The following is a 12,516-nucleotide window of genomic DNA, read 5'->3' as shown; positions in this document are numbered from 1 at the left end:
TAAAGCCTCAGTGGTAGCTGCAATTCCTCTATGCCCAGCATATGGAGGTGCATGGCATTCCTCTAAAATCATGTGCATCATGTGCCCCTCCTGCATTTGCTGCAATATTTCACCAAAGTGCGCATTAGTGCATAGTGCTCTATCATATCTTCAAGATCCCTTTGATAAGCAATTGTTACATTATTGACCTAGGGTCTTCGAGATAAAGCATCAGCCACTCCATTCTGTGATCCCGTAGTTCTGAGAACTTAGTCTGAGTCAAAAATTATCTCAGACTTTGGTGATCAGTCTTTACAGTAAAGTTTACACCCAAGAGATAGTGTTTCGATGTATTTATGGCATGAATCACAAAGATCGAGTCAACATGGGACAATTTCATGGAGTTCAATGTCACGATCACCACAAGCCAATTGATGGATCTTGCTCCCCACCTCTTCCAAGCTCTGGTGATGGACCAATGACCGCCAGCCATCTTGATGGCATCAACAATCGAAGTGATCAAAACGGCAATCTGGGACGAAGAAGTGCCTATGATCAATGTGAAGGTTCATAATCACAATGTAAAGGTAGTGGTAGCTTTGATTTGACATCTTGTATGGTGTGATCGGTTTAAGATGCCTAAAGATACTCTATTACCTTGGCCTCCCAACATACAAGCAACAAACATGCTTGTAATAGGATAGAAGGTGCCACACCCATGAATCTCCTTGGCTATTATTGCCCACTCCATGGTTATCTCAAGCAGTGAGCTAAAATTCTGAGAAGCAGGTTGCAAACTCCGTATTGCCAATGCCAGCATCCATGACCAGCCTTCGTATGGATTTTTGTCTAAGCACCATATACAAAATGAAGTGCGATGAGAGAGAGAGAGAGGGGGGGGAGGGGAGGGGGGGGAGAGGCTTCTTCCAATCACTAGAAAACAGTAACAAAATAGCCACCCAAACTAACTCTGCATGGATTGACATTTTGCTTACGTCTAAAATGTCTTCAGCTTTTTTTCGTCCCCAAAGGAGTCATCCTCTCAAATGTTCTTGAGGTAACAGAATTTCATGTTCCCCAAAAGGTGTGAAATCAAGGATTTTTCAAAAGACATCATGTTGTAAGAAGAGTACTTAGTGGCTCAAAATTTCCTTGAAACAGAGGTGAATGGATTGCGAATACTATCAAAGAATTTCAGACCCTTCACCCTTTGTTCATGAAAATGGAATTGGGAAAAAAGACTTAAGAATAGCACCTAGAGAGATTTTACCGCAAACTTCACCTTTGAAATAAGAAGAGGAATTACTTTTGCTCCAATTTGCTATGGTCTTTAATAAACACACTCATTCAATCGCTTTGTTGATCCACATCAAGTGCCCTCTTTTTTGCAAAAAACGTATAAATAAATAATAACTTGCCCTCACAGGATTCATAGATCAGCTTGTAAAAGAGGCATGTTGGAACACTCATTGCATTGAAAATTCAGTAACAATATAGTGATGACTCCAATGGCATTTGGAAATCCACAGTTTTAGCAAAGTTTTTGCTTATTTTATTTCAAAAGGTGTACAATTGCATTGGAATAGCATCAAGAAGGATTTTGACAACATTCAACAAATTTTACAATGATTGTCAATATTTCGATGCCATTGTAACTTTTAAAAATGGTTTTCAATGGTTTAATGTGATAGATCTTATTCATCAACAACCATTTTTCCAAATGGATAACACATATTTCCACAAAAATATTATTTATTTTTTTTAACAGAAAAAAGGAACTTCTATTTATGCTTGATAAAAACCACCTTACAAATCAGCAAAACCAAAGGTACTGCTCAAGGGAGCAAAAATATTATTACAAGTGGCCACCTTACAGCAAATATATTACAACTTACAAGAGGCCATCCAACATTACACTTGTTGCAATGACAAAAGGCAGTTATTTGTATAGGAGAATATAGATATCGCACCTTAAGATAACGCCACACATCACCTAGAGCGTGGATTGTCAACTTTGTACGAACTAGGAAGTTGAAAATTGAATTGTATAGCTTGAAGGAGTCCACAGTCAGAATCAAATTGATGGGCCATCCCACATTGTACCCAAGCGTAATGAAGTCGAATGCAGTCACACCTAGGGAACAATCATATCAAATGGAGTGAAAAGCTATGTATAGAGTAATGAACCCTTTATTACAATTCAAGACTGCACTACACAACATTTTGCTTATTGAAAAGTCAATTAAAACAAGAACATTCCAACAAAAATCGGACCTCTGTCATTGAGCATGCCTTTCCGAGAAAGATGTGCCTCTTAAAAGACTGCCTCTTTACTCTAACAATAAAACTCACAGTAAGTTTCTCTTACCACGAAAGAGAAACCATCAAAGCCAGGAACAGCCTTTCAACTATACACTTTCAATATTCCTTTTCACATAGAACATGATATATGGACAAACAAAATTTTTCCCTAAGCTCTTCCCTTATCAAACTTTCGCTAATGTCAAACATAGTAACTAGTTGAGAGAAAGAGCAAACCCCACACACACCACACTGAGAGAGAGAGAGAGAGAGAGAGAGAGAGAGAGGAACATGAGAAAGAAAGAAAGAAAGTCTATTAACGTCCACTGCGGAAGGACCTCTCTCTCCTACTCTACCCTCATGGGGGGCGGGCACACCCACAACAAGGGCCTCTCTCTGGACTAGCCTAACCTCACGGGGGCGGGCACACCCACAAGCATTGCCCTCTCTCACTAAGCAGCTGTTGGATGGAACATAGGTGCCAAGGAGGTGGGTATGCCGCTGCAACAGCTAGAGGAATCCGTCATGTGATACTCCATCGTTGAAGACTGCCACATGTATTGTTGAAGAAGCCCCCTCTTGGTGCGAACCGCCTGAGCATGATCATTGGAAACCTGGAATTGTTGCTCCTAGGCCACAGGTGCTAGGTACACTCCTTTGGTTTGATACTGGTACAACAGGTCATTTGGTACAACAATCTAACTGCTAGTACTGGTACATCACTCCAACAGAAGGTACCGGACCAATAATCCAATCGTATTGCCACCGGTGCAAGGTTTGCTTCCCGCATGGCCACCTGTATCTTAGAGCTAGACAGCCCCCTCTCAAGTCCAAACTGGTACACTCTCGCCAGATTGATGAACTTCAGTGCTCCAAGGACAATGGGCATATAACAGCTCACAAGGCTTAATCAACTGTGTATCGATTTCCTCACTGGCAATCTGCTGATCCATCCGGATCTCCAACAGCTCATCAGACAATAGCTGCAACAGAACACTAGGAGACTCCCAGACTCCCTTTGGATCTGCCAGGTCATAACGTCAAAAAAAAATACACACTGGTAACATACTACCACTTGAGTCAGCGGGAACAACTCCTCGTGGCTCGAGGTTGTGCTTGAAAACCTGCCTCGGTGAAAGACTCCCTACTGCACCGGATTGGCAATCCTCCATCCGGGTCCAGAAAGCCGGCTGGCAGCGCATCTTGTCTCGTGCTACTAGAAGGCTGGAGTATACGTCGTCGTAGCGGTAACATTGTCTAACTGGATACTGGTCCCCTCATCGTTCCTTTGTGGACATTGTCGCCAATAATGGCCTTTTTGGCCACAACAGTTACATGTACGAGACGCCTTGAGTGCTTCTGGTTCTTTTGCTATCAATTGCTTCCGTCCTTTTTGCTCAGCTGACAAAGCCTTGGGCTGCCTGTCATAGGTACGATCTACAAATCGCTCCCCTTGTTCAAGCACTATCGGAAACAGTTCCTCTCAGGTCAACGCATTCATCCTTCCACTTGTTATCAAGGACGAAAACGAATAGAAGGCCCCATTCTAAGAGGATAATTGGGACAAGAGAGTTATGGCTATGTCCTTGGATGATATCTCTGCTTCCCCGCAAGGAGGATCTCTTGCTGAAGTTCCTGCAACTTGTTGATGTGCTCCCACATCGATGAAGACTTCTTGGGATCCAACAATCTCATGTGGACATCGAGGGAAACCCTCTTCATTGGAGAGGTTCGATTATAAAGGGACACCAAGTGCTCCCATATACTCTTGGCCACGGTCATTTGATTCACATGATTAATCACATGAGGAGTATAGTTAAGGAAACTGAACGACCTTACCCTTGCATTGACATGGTCCCAGAGCTGAGACATGGACTCCGCCTCCTACTACTCCAGGATGCCAAAGGGAATTGGGTCTAGCAACTCCCACTAATATGAAATCTGCCAGATCATACGACTATAACACAGACTCCATCATGACCCGCCAGACTCCGTATTTGAGTCCATCCAACTGACAGTCAATTGGAAATGTGGGGAAAACTGAAATTTTTGTCTTGTTCTCGGCCATCTTGGACAAAGTGGCCATATCGGAGTTGAACTGAAAGAGAAGGTGGACGGGATAGAAGGGGAGGGGAGGTTGAAGAAAGGAGAGGGCTGGAGAAGAGGATGAAGGGGCTGACAGCCCAATGTACCTTCACTCCTTGCTATCCGTCCCTTGGGAACACCTCCTCTCTGATCTAAAAACACCCTTCAAAGTTCAAAGTCACCCCTTGCTGGGCACCCGAACAGTCCACTCCTTGCACATGCTCCTCCCTAAAGACACCTTTGAACATCACCCTAAACCTCCTCTCTGTATGCTGGCTCAACATTCCATCGGCTCCTCAGGTCTCTAGCCAACCGCGGCTGATACATGTGAGAAGTGCAGCGGAAATGAACAGAAATGGAGAGAGAGCAAACCTCACACACACCACACTGAGAGAGAAGAAGAAGAAGAAGAAGAAGAATATATTATCGTCCTCTGAAGACCAAAACCGGCCTATGGGACCTGAGCAATACAATATCACAAGTACATGAAAGCTCCTCCCGAAGATGGGAGGGTGGAAAGAGAAACCACCTTCTAGGATTCAGGTGGATTCCTATGCTTGAAGAGCTTATACACAAATGTTCCTAAAGCTGAAGGTGACCCTTTATGCAGCAAATCAGCCAGTTTGTTATGCCCCTCAAGGAGGTGATTGAACTCTTTCCTAATGTGTGCATAGTGAGGGCATATCATTACCATGTGTTCTTCTATTTCAACCATACCTTGATCACATAGTTGGCATATTCTACTCTCCCTTGGCATCTTTTTCCATCCCCCTGTTTCTATTTGCAGCTGGTGTGATCGGGTGCGAAGTGAGGCTAAAGCCCTCCGTTTATGCACTGCTATAGGTGTACATATGTACTTCTGCGTTGTTGTCTCCCTTCCTGTATAAATTGACCAATATTCGGGGTTGATATATGTGCGATAGTACTCAAATTTATCTTTGTTTTCTGCTGTTTGCCATTTCCTGTGTAGTGCATTCAGCAGGTCATAATGAAAAGCCTCTTCATCAATCTCCTCTGAAGAGTAGTTTAAATACTCTTCTACTTCCCACTTCTTGAACCATTTTTTTAGGTCCTGTGCCCATTCGGATGTCAAAATCTTGCCCTTGTTTGTCTTTTGAAGCTTCTGACTTTCACTCCATGCTCTCTTTGGTAGCCTTTCATTATCCATGCACTTGACCTTTGTGATGTATCTGAGTACTCTCTTCAGAGCATGTAGCTCTATGGGTATACATCCTGTCTCTAGGAGTAACAAAGAGTATGGTGTAGTAGCCTTGATGCCCAGGTGCCTCCTAATGAAAGACTTTTGCATTTTCTCTATCTCATTCCACGTTGATGGAGATATACTCCCACCCCATACCTCTACTCCGTAGAGTACTGTCTGTATCACATATGCCCCAAAGATCATATTTCGTACTTGCCACCTTCTCGTATTGCTATTGTTGCACTCATTTTCAAATTGGAAGTATTTTGCCCATCCTGCATCAAGTCTCCGTTGCACACAGCTGTTCCATCTATTATTGGCGGGGATTTCAATACCCAAGTATTTGAATGAGTGCACTGTCTCAATGGGTTGTCCTTTATATAAGATTTGGAGGGGGCTGCTTGGCTGTATAGTCTTGACTATCATGAGTTTAGTTTTGTTGACATTAATAGCCATCCCACTCTCTGCACAAAATATGCTGAAGAGAGAGAGAGAGAGAGAGAGAGAGAGAGGGAGAAACAGGAGAGAACTGCAAGTGATCTCTGGCAAAAGCCCCTCTACAACTGGGGAAAAACCTCTGCACAACAGGCTTCTCCCGAGCTGAAGACAACTGCCTCAACCACCACCACAAAGAGAGATGAATGAGGGCTGAGGGGGGGCCTATAAATAGCCTCCAGCCCCTCCCTAGTCGGGTGCAGCATGATGGCCGACCAGCCTTTACAGTACCCCATGGCTGAAAATTCTCACGCATATGAAAATTTGAGGGTCTTTAAGGAGTCTTCTTATACATTTGAGAAGTTTTTAAAAGTTTTCATCATACGGAAATTTTGGATGTTAGAGGCATGTTGCTAGAGGCATGTTGCTGAATATTATGAGGTCTTAAAATTTTAGAACTTTGGTTTCACTGCTTGTATATAATCAACAAATTCTTGCATTTAAGATCTAAATACCAGAAACCTCGTATTGGAAATCAGGATGGTATGACGTCAAAAGAACATTTGCACATGACCATAAAAGAAAGTGATAAAAAGACTTTTTATTGATGGTTATGATGGCCCAAACAAAGATTTATGGGACCCAAACAAATACATTACTCGAGGAAATGAGCTAGAAATGATGGTGGCCAGGTCTGAAACAGAGGCAGAGCTACTTCAAACATGGTCGATCAAGTAGGAAATTCCTTCCAGAAGTGGCACCAGCCAAAGTTTCTATGACAGAACTGTTCCACGAGACTGGAAACCAGGGTGGCTGATCAGAACTGAGTCAACCAGCAAGGTGCTTCATGGTGAAACTGTCCCACGAGGGCTCCAAACAATAGAACTGAGGGGGGAAGGTGTGGAAGGGGAGGGCCACTATCATTGTTCTTCAAAGATAGCTTCAGACTCCTCTCCCGTTTCCTCACTTACTAGATCATAGATGCTTGGCCACCTCCATGAGGCAGTTAGGCACAGAGAGCGCTTGCTGAGATCACAGCAAAAGGGACATGACACAAGTAGAATCATCTCATAGTATGATTACAGAGTGCTTCCAGTCAGACCACACTGACCACCATATCGCGGGCAGTCAACAAGGTACAAATCCATAGCCAATGGCAAGGCACATCAATAGAGGTCGGCTGCACAGATCATGCTTGGGGACATCCATCCTTGTTCAAGACCGGAGCACGACTGACAAGGGTTACCATGGCCCTTGTCAGGCACAGAGTCATTGCCAGGAGACCACAATGGATCATACTTAGAGATAACCACTAGCATTCTATCTCTGCCCTCATACCGGTACAGCCCCACCAGCCACCGGGTCCATATTGGCCTTCCCTTTTGTTTTGGGGCTCCCATTTTCTGTAAGGGACCAAGCCTGGCATTGGATTTGACTTGATATGATGATGATGAGGATGAGGATGATGTAGTACTAATGACGTTGTGACTATGTAGTACTTAGTATTTATCATGGGTGATGATGCTCGTTTTAGTAGCTCCACCCTTTCAGCCTATTGTATCAGGCTTTTTCACAATCTCATGGAGCCATCGGTCTTCCGAAGACTTTAATAAACTATCTTTCTTTCTTTCTTTCTTTCTAGCACCCTCTAAGTCCCTGAACTCTCTCTCTCTAAGCAAGTCGGGGTAGCTCCATGAAAGAAAACCATTCTCCCACAGTGTTGGCCACACTACAATCAAAACCTCCCTAAGAGAGAATCCGGTCTCTACCCAATAGTGTATGGGGTCGCCAAATAAGGTCATTGAAAAGGCGGCCCTGCAGCCTCCTCTTCAAAACACGAGGGACTCCTCTGAAAAAGTGTCCCTCACACTACATCACCAAGCCCTAAGAATAGCTGCTACAAATCTCACCTATGAGCTGAGCTCCTACCCAAGTGAGTAGCCCTGATCCTAGAAAAAATCCACCTGGTACTTGGATCCCAAGGGCCAACTTTTTCCGGTTCTCATGAAGATTGTGAAGGATTAGCTCCTTCCACAGCTCACCACAAGGCCCTCCTCTAGATTGTGCATGAATCCCCTATTGACCATATGAAGTTCATGATGAGTCGTTTCACTTGGCCAATACAAGATCTAGAAAAGGCTCAACACGAGGTTATGTACCACATAGTCACAAGTGAAACTGATTGGCAAACACTACTCTACCTGCCAAGAATAGCTTGGCCAAGATCCAATGCAACAGCTTCCTCCAAATGCTAAAAATTAATGGTGTCAACTATTGCTCCAACGTGATTTCCAGCCCTACATGCAATCCCATGTATCACACTAGAAACCCAAGTAAAATCTCCATAGGGTCTCCACTCTGTGGGGGTGTATCACTGACCCAAATCCCATGGGCCGAGTGCCGGTTGATAAGAGCTCCTAAAGTGAGGTAAAACACATCCATAGATGACCCAAATGCCCTGAAGTTGCCCACCCCTCCCATGCCTTTGTCTCTTAGAAAGGTGCTCATAGCCTTTGAATAAATAGAAAAGTAGAGGGGCCATGGGACATCCCTCTCAAAAAACTGCTCATGCCTCTATAATATATAGAAAAGTAGAGGGGCCAAGGGACACCCTATCGCACTGATCTGGCTATATGAAATTTATCCCCTCGTGCTCCCCTCACTAAAACTTGGTTGTGTTACACGGTCAGTAATGCCAGAAGATTTCAGCTCAGTAGTAGAGGTTGGAGACCCTCTAGAGTTCCTCATTGGGAGACTTTTGGTATTACTGCGGATCAGCAGAGGTACTTCTGGAGGAGGCTCTCGAAATCCCACAGGAATAGAAAGATCACTATCTTCTTTTGGCTTTCTATCCATGGAGGGATTGCAGTGAACCTTTGGAGGTCCAGATTTGGAGCCGACCCTACTTGCCCTCGTTGCCTTTCTGCTTCGGAGTCTATTCAGCATTGCTTATGGGATTGCAGACAGGCGAGATTGATTTGGATGGGGATAGCCAGGATCTTCAGTCAATTTGCCCATTCCCCACTTTTTATGACTTGGGCCTCGGTGGCTTGGCTTTCTCTTACAGGACCTCAGGTTTTCTATGAGGGAGTTGACTCCTCTCGGGCAATCTCAGTTCGACGTCATCGGGTTGAGTTCTGTTCGTTGGATGTGGTACCACACCGTCCTTTTACAGCTGTACATGCCTCTGTGGATACTTCTTGGGAGATTCTAGCGAGCATAGCAGCATGGCATATCTGGAGAGCCAGATGCACAGAGGCTATGGAGGGTACTCAGGTTCATCCCTCGCACACATTGGCTAGTATCTGGACAGACATCGTACACACTCTGATGGCCGTATGGACGGGTATGCAGGGGGACTCCCGTGCAGCCTCAGCTAGGAGGGCTTCTTTCTTCAGGGAATGGAAGGATTCTCCTTTCTTCTCTGAATCTACAAAAGGGTTGAGATGGCACTTTCAGCCTCAGCCTTGGCTTCTTTCCACCTCACTCTGAGGGGTTTTTTATTTATACTCATGATTTCATGATGTATTCCGCTTTGAGCTTGCTCTCCCGGGTTTTTGTTCTTACTTAATAGAAGTCTTTTTCATGGAAAAAAAAAAAACTTGGCTGTGTGCCAAGGAGTAGAGTGCTACCCCTACTATCCACCGTCTTGGGAAGCCCAATATGGCAAAAGTCCCCTCAAGAAACTTCCATTCAAGCATGTCATGCACCTTCTCAAAATCAAGAAGCAAGATCAATAAATCCTCTTGGTGGAACTGTGTCAATGTTGTGGCCTCCCACAAAGTAAAGATGTTATATAAAATGCTATGATCCCACACAAAGCCTGTCTCGGTGGGTTGAATAATGTCTAAGAAAGGACGCAAGTCTCAAGTTGATGGCCTTAGCTAGGATCATAAGTAGATACCAAGCAAGATAATGGACCTCCACTTTGAAATCTCAAGCTTGTCTCCGTTGACCCCAAGAATAAGGTGTCTCCGTTGGCCCCAGGAATAAGGTGGAACAGCTCCTCTAAAAGTCTATGAACATATCCCAAGTCTTTATGACATCCTGAAAAAGTTTTGAGAATCAAGGTGGTGCCATACATTAGGTACGTTACATACGGCACGATACCGGTACATTGCATCGTATTAGAAAAATTTTAAGATACGCAAGGTATGTCAGCTTTGGTTTTTTTTCCCCCCCCCCAAGAAAAGGAGGGAAAAGACAAAGGGGGAGGGGGAGCGAGAAGGGGGAAATGGACAATAAACTAGTGACTATATCCATAGAATGCACTGACTAATCACCATCAACAATCAACCATAGTTGATTATTGATGTGCATACATCACACATAGACCAAAATTAATAAAAAGAGATTCAATTGAAACTGAAAGCTCAAAGTTGAAACTAATTACTAGATTGAGATTGTAGAGCATACTAAAGCCACGATTCACGACTCTATACTCTATAGTCTAGGAGGCTGTGTCGACCATGGGAGTGACTACAGCTTGGAAGAGAAGGATGTGCAAAGGGCACTTTGTGGGCTGCGGGAAGCGATAGAAACCAGCCTTGGGATAGGATGCGGCAAAACTCAGCTAGGAGAATGAGCTCCTTCCAAGAATAATGCCATTTATAGCTAGCCGAATGACAAACCATAGTTCGGATGTTATTGATGGCTGGTACACAAATGGGACAAAGCATTCACACATTTGCGAACATGACAAAAATCCGTGAGGCCACCCATACGTTTATGAGGCAATGGATATGTGGTGGACCAACTTCCAAGCACCGAAAGGATGAAGTTGCATCCACTACCTCGTGGGAAGGATTCAAGAAAGAATTTAGAAAACATTTCTGCCTCTCGATGAAGAATCCCGAGCTTGGCATCCGCATAGAAATCTTCGGCAAAGCAGTTTGTCAGTAGCCGACTATAATGACAAATTTAGGCAATTTATAATGAATTACTTGAACCCCTCCTTCAATAGGTGCAAAGTAAAGCACTATATTTATGGACTTATGATTCCAATGGGTTTGTGCAGCTAGGGGCTCAACATGAATACCCGAAGAAGAGATGGATTAGAAAGTCTAGTGCCCCACATCCTAGGGGCCAAGCCAAGGAGGCAAAGCCAACAAGAGCTCCTTCAAAACCAAGTGCCACCGTCAGAGCAAAGAGAAAAGTAACTCCAATGGCAGCCCAATCTTAGTTAAAATTCTCCTAAACCTTGGAACAAAAAGAAAAAGCAAGGAGAGAAGGCTTATGCTTTGGATGCCTTCAGCCTCATCAATGGAAAGATTGTCCATGTAACAAAGAGAGCCGGATGGTTGAGATGGTAGTCTCAAAATGCGATGTACGAATGGAGGGAAGTCTCAGTGCCGACTAGATGTAGACTCAACTAGTGACATCTTCTCAGAAGTCAGTATTTGTGTTATTCTGGGTATCTGTTGCTAAGTTAGTGAATAGTGCACCTGATAACATTCTATCTAAGCCCACGACGACACGGTATACAGCCTTTAATGACACAGATTTAATTAAAATGAAAGGTTAAGCCAATCATGATGTCATGGTGTTGTTTGACTTTGCGTCAATACACAATGTAATTAACTCCAAGCTCATAAAGAGGCTGAAAGTACAAACTAGTCCATCTAACTACGTTTATACAGTTACCAAATGGCAAACCTATCGAAATCTGACCAAAGGGTTACCCAATGAGAACTTTGTCTTCAAGACTATGTGGAGAAGCTAGACTTTGAATTGACCATGCTTGCTCACGCAGATATAGCCCTGGGAAAAACATGACATTCTAAGAAGAATTCAGTCGTCGATTGGAAGAAGCACATTTATCAGTTCAAGATGGACAAATGCAATACATCCTGAGAGGTTAAAGAGATTTGCCTCAAGGACCGTGAGTCTTTGCAATGGAAGTTTGTAAAACTCCAAAAGAGTGCTTATTTATGTGTACAGCATCAGTAGATTTGATAGGTAATCCGCCAACTAGCATTGACACTACCCACGATGGAAAAATGGCCAAGCTGGATGATCATGTCACGGAGGGTTCTCTAATTGTTTTAGTAATGAGTCACCTAATAGAGTACCTTTAAAGCGGAATGTTTGAGGGCAAAACCTGTAAATAGGTCTCTCTATAGGTTAAGCTTTACTGAAGAAGCTAAGGTACCAAAACAACTCAAAGAATACGTCAAGTTCATGCGGATTCAGCCCAATTTTTCACCTTTTGCTTTAACAGTCATACTAAAGAAAACCTTTCATCTCTCGATAGATTATAGAGAACTTAATAATATCACTGTTAAGGACAAGTATCCTATGGCTCGAATTGATGATTTGCTAGATGCATACATGGAGCCATAATTTTCAGCAAGATAGATCTTAAGAGTGGCTACCATTAAATCCTAATTAGAGCAGAGGATGCGCATAAAACCGCTTTTAATGCCATTTGGGCTTACCAATGCCATTCAGCAATTTTGCAATTTATTCATCAGTTTGTAGCTCATTTTCCGTTAGCGCGGATTCAAGATGAGCAA

At 43.6% G+C, this 12,516-nt stretch overlaps 1 protein-coding gene across 3 annotated transcripts in view; it reads right to left on the bottom strand.

The window, feature by feature from the left end:
- Window positions 1–12,516, bottom strand: part of LOC147889914 (Spc97 / Spc98 family of spindle pole body (SBP) component) — a 144,533-nt gene that overhangs the window by 67,020 nt on the left and 64,997 nt on the right. For all 3 annotated transcript variants that reach the window (XM_087390731.1, XM_087390732.1, XM_087390733.1), the window contains one exon: window positions 1,950–2,113. In XM_087390731.1, the coding sequence (XP_087246857.1) occupies window positions 1,950–2,113 (164 nt within the window). The remainder of the gene's footprint in view (window positions 1–1,949; window positions 2,114–12,516) is intronic.

Source organism: Dipteris shenzhenensis, chromosome 19 (genome assembly GCF_047967505.1).
Source record: "Dipteris shenzhenensis isolate YYH24624 ecotype China chromosome 19, Dip_SZ_1.0, whole genome shotgun sequence".
Lineage (NCBI taxonomy): Eukaryota > Viridiplantae > Streptophyta > Polypodiopsida > Gleicheniales > Dipteridaceae > Dipteris > Dipteris shenzhenensis.
The sequence above is the reverse complement of the archived record's forward strand: the minus strand, read 5'-3'. Positions and strand labels throughout refer to the sequence as shown.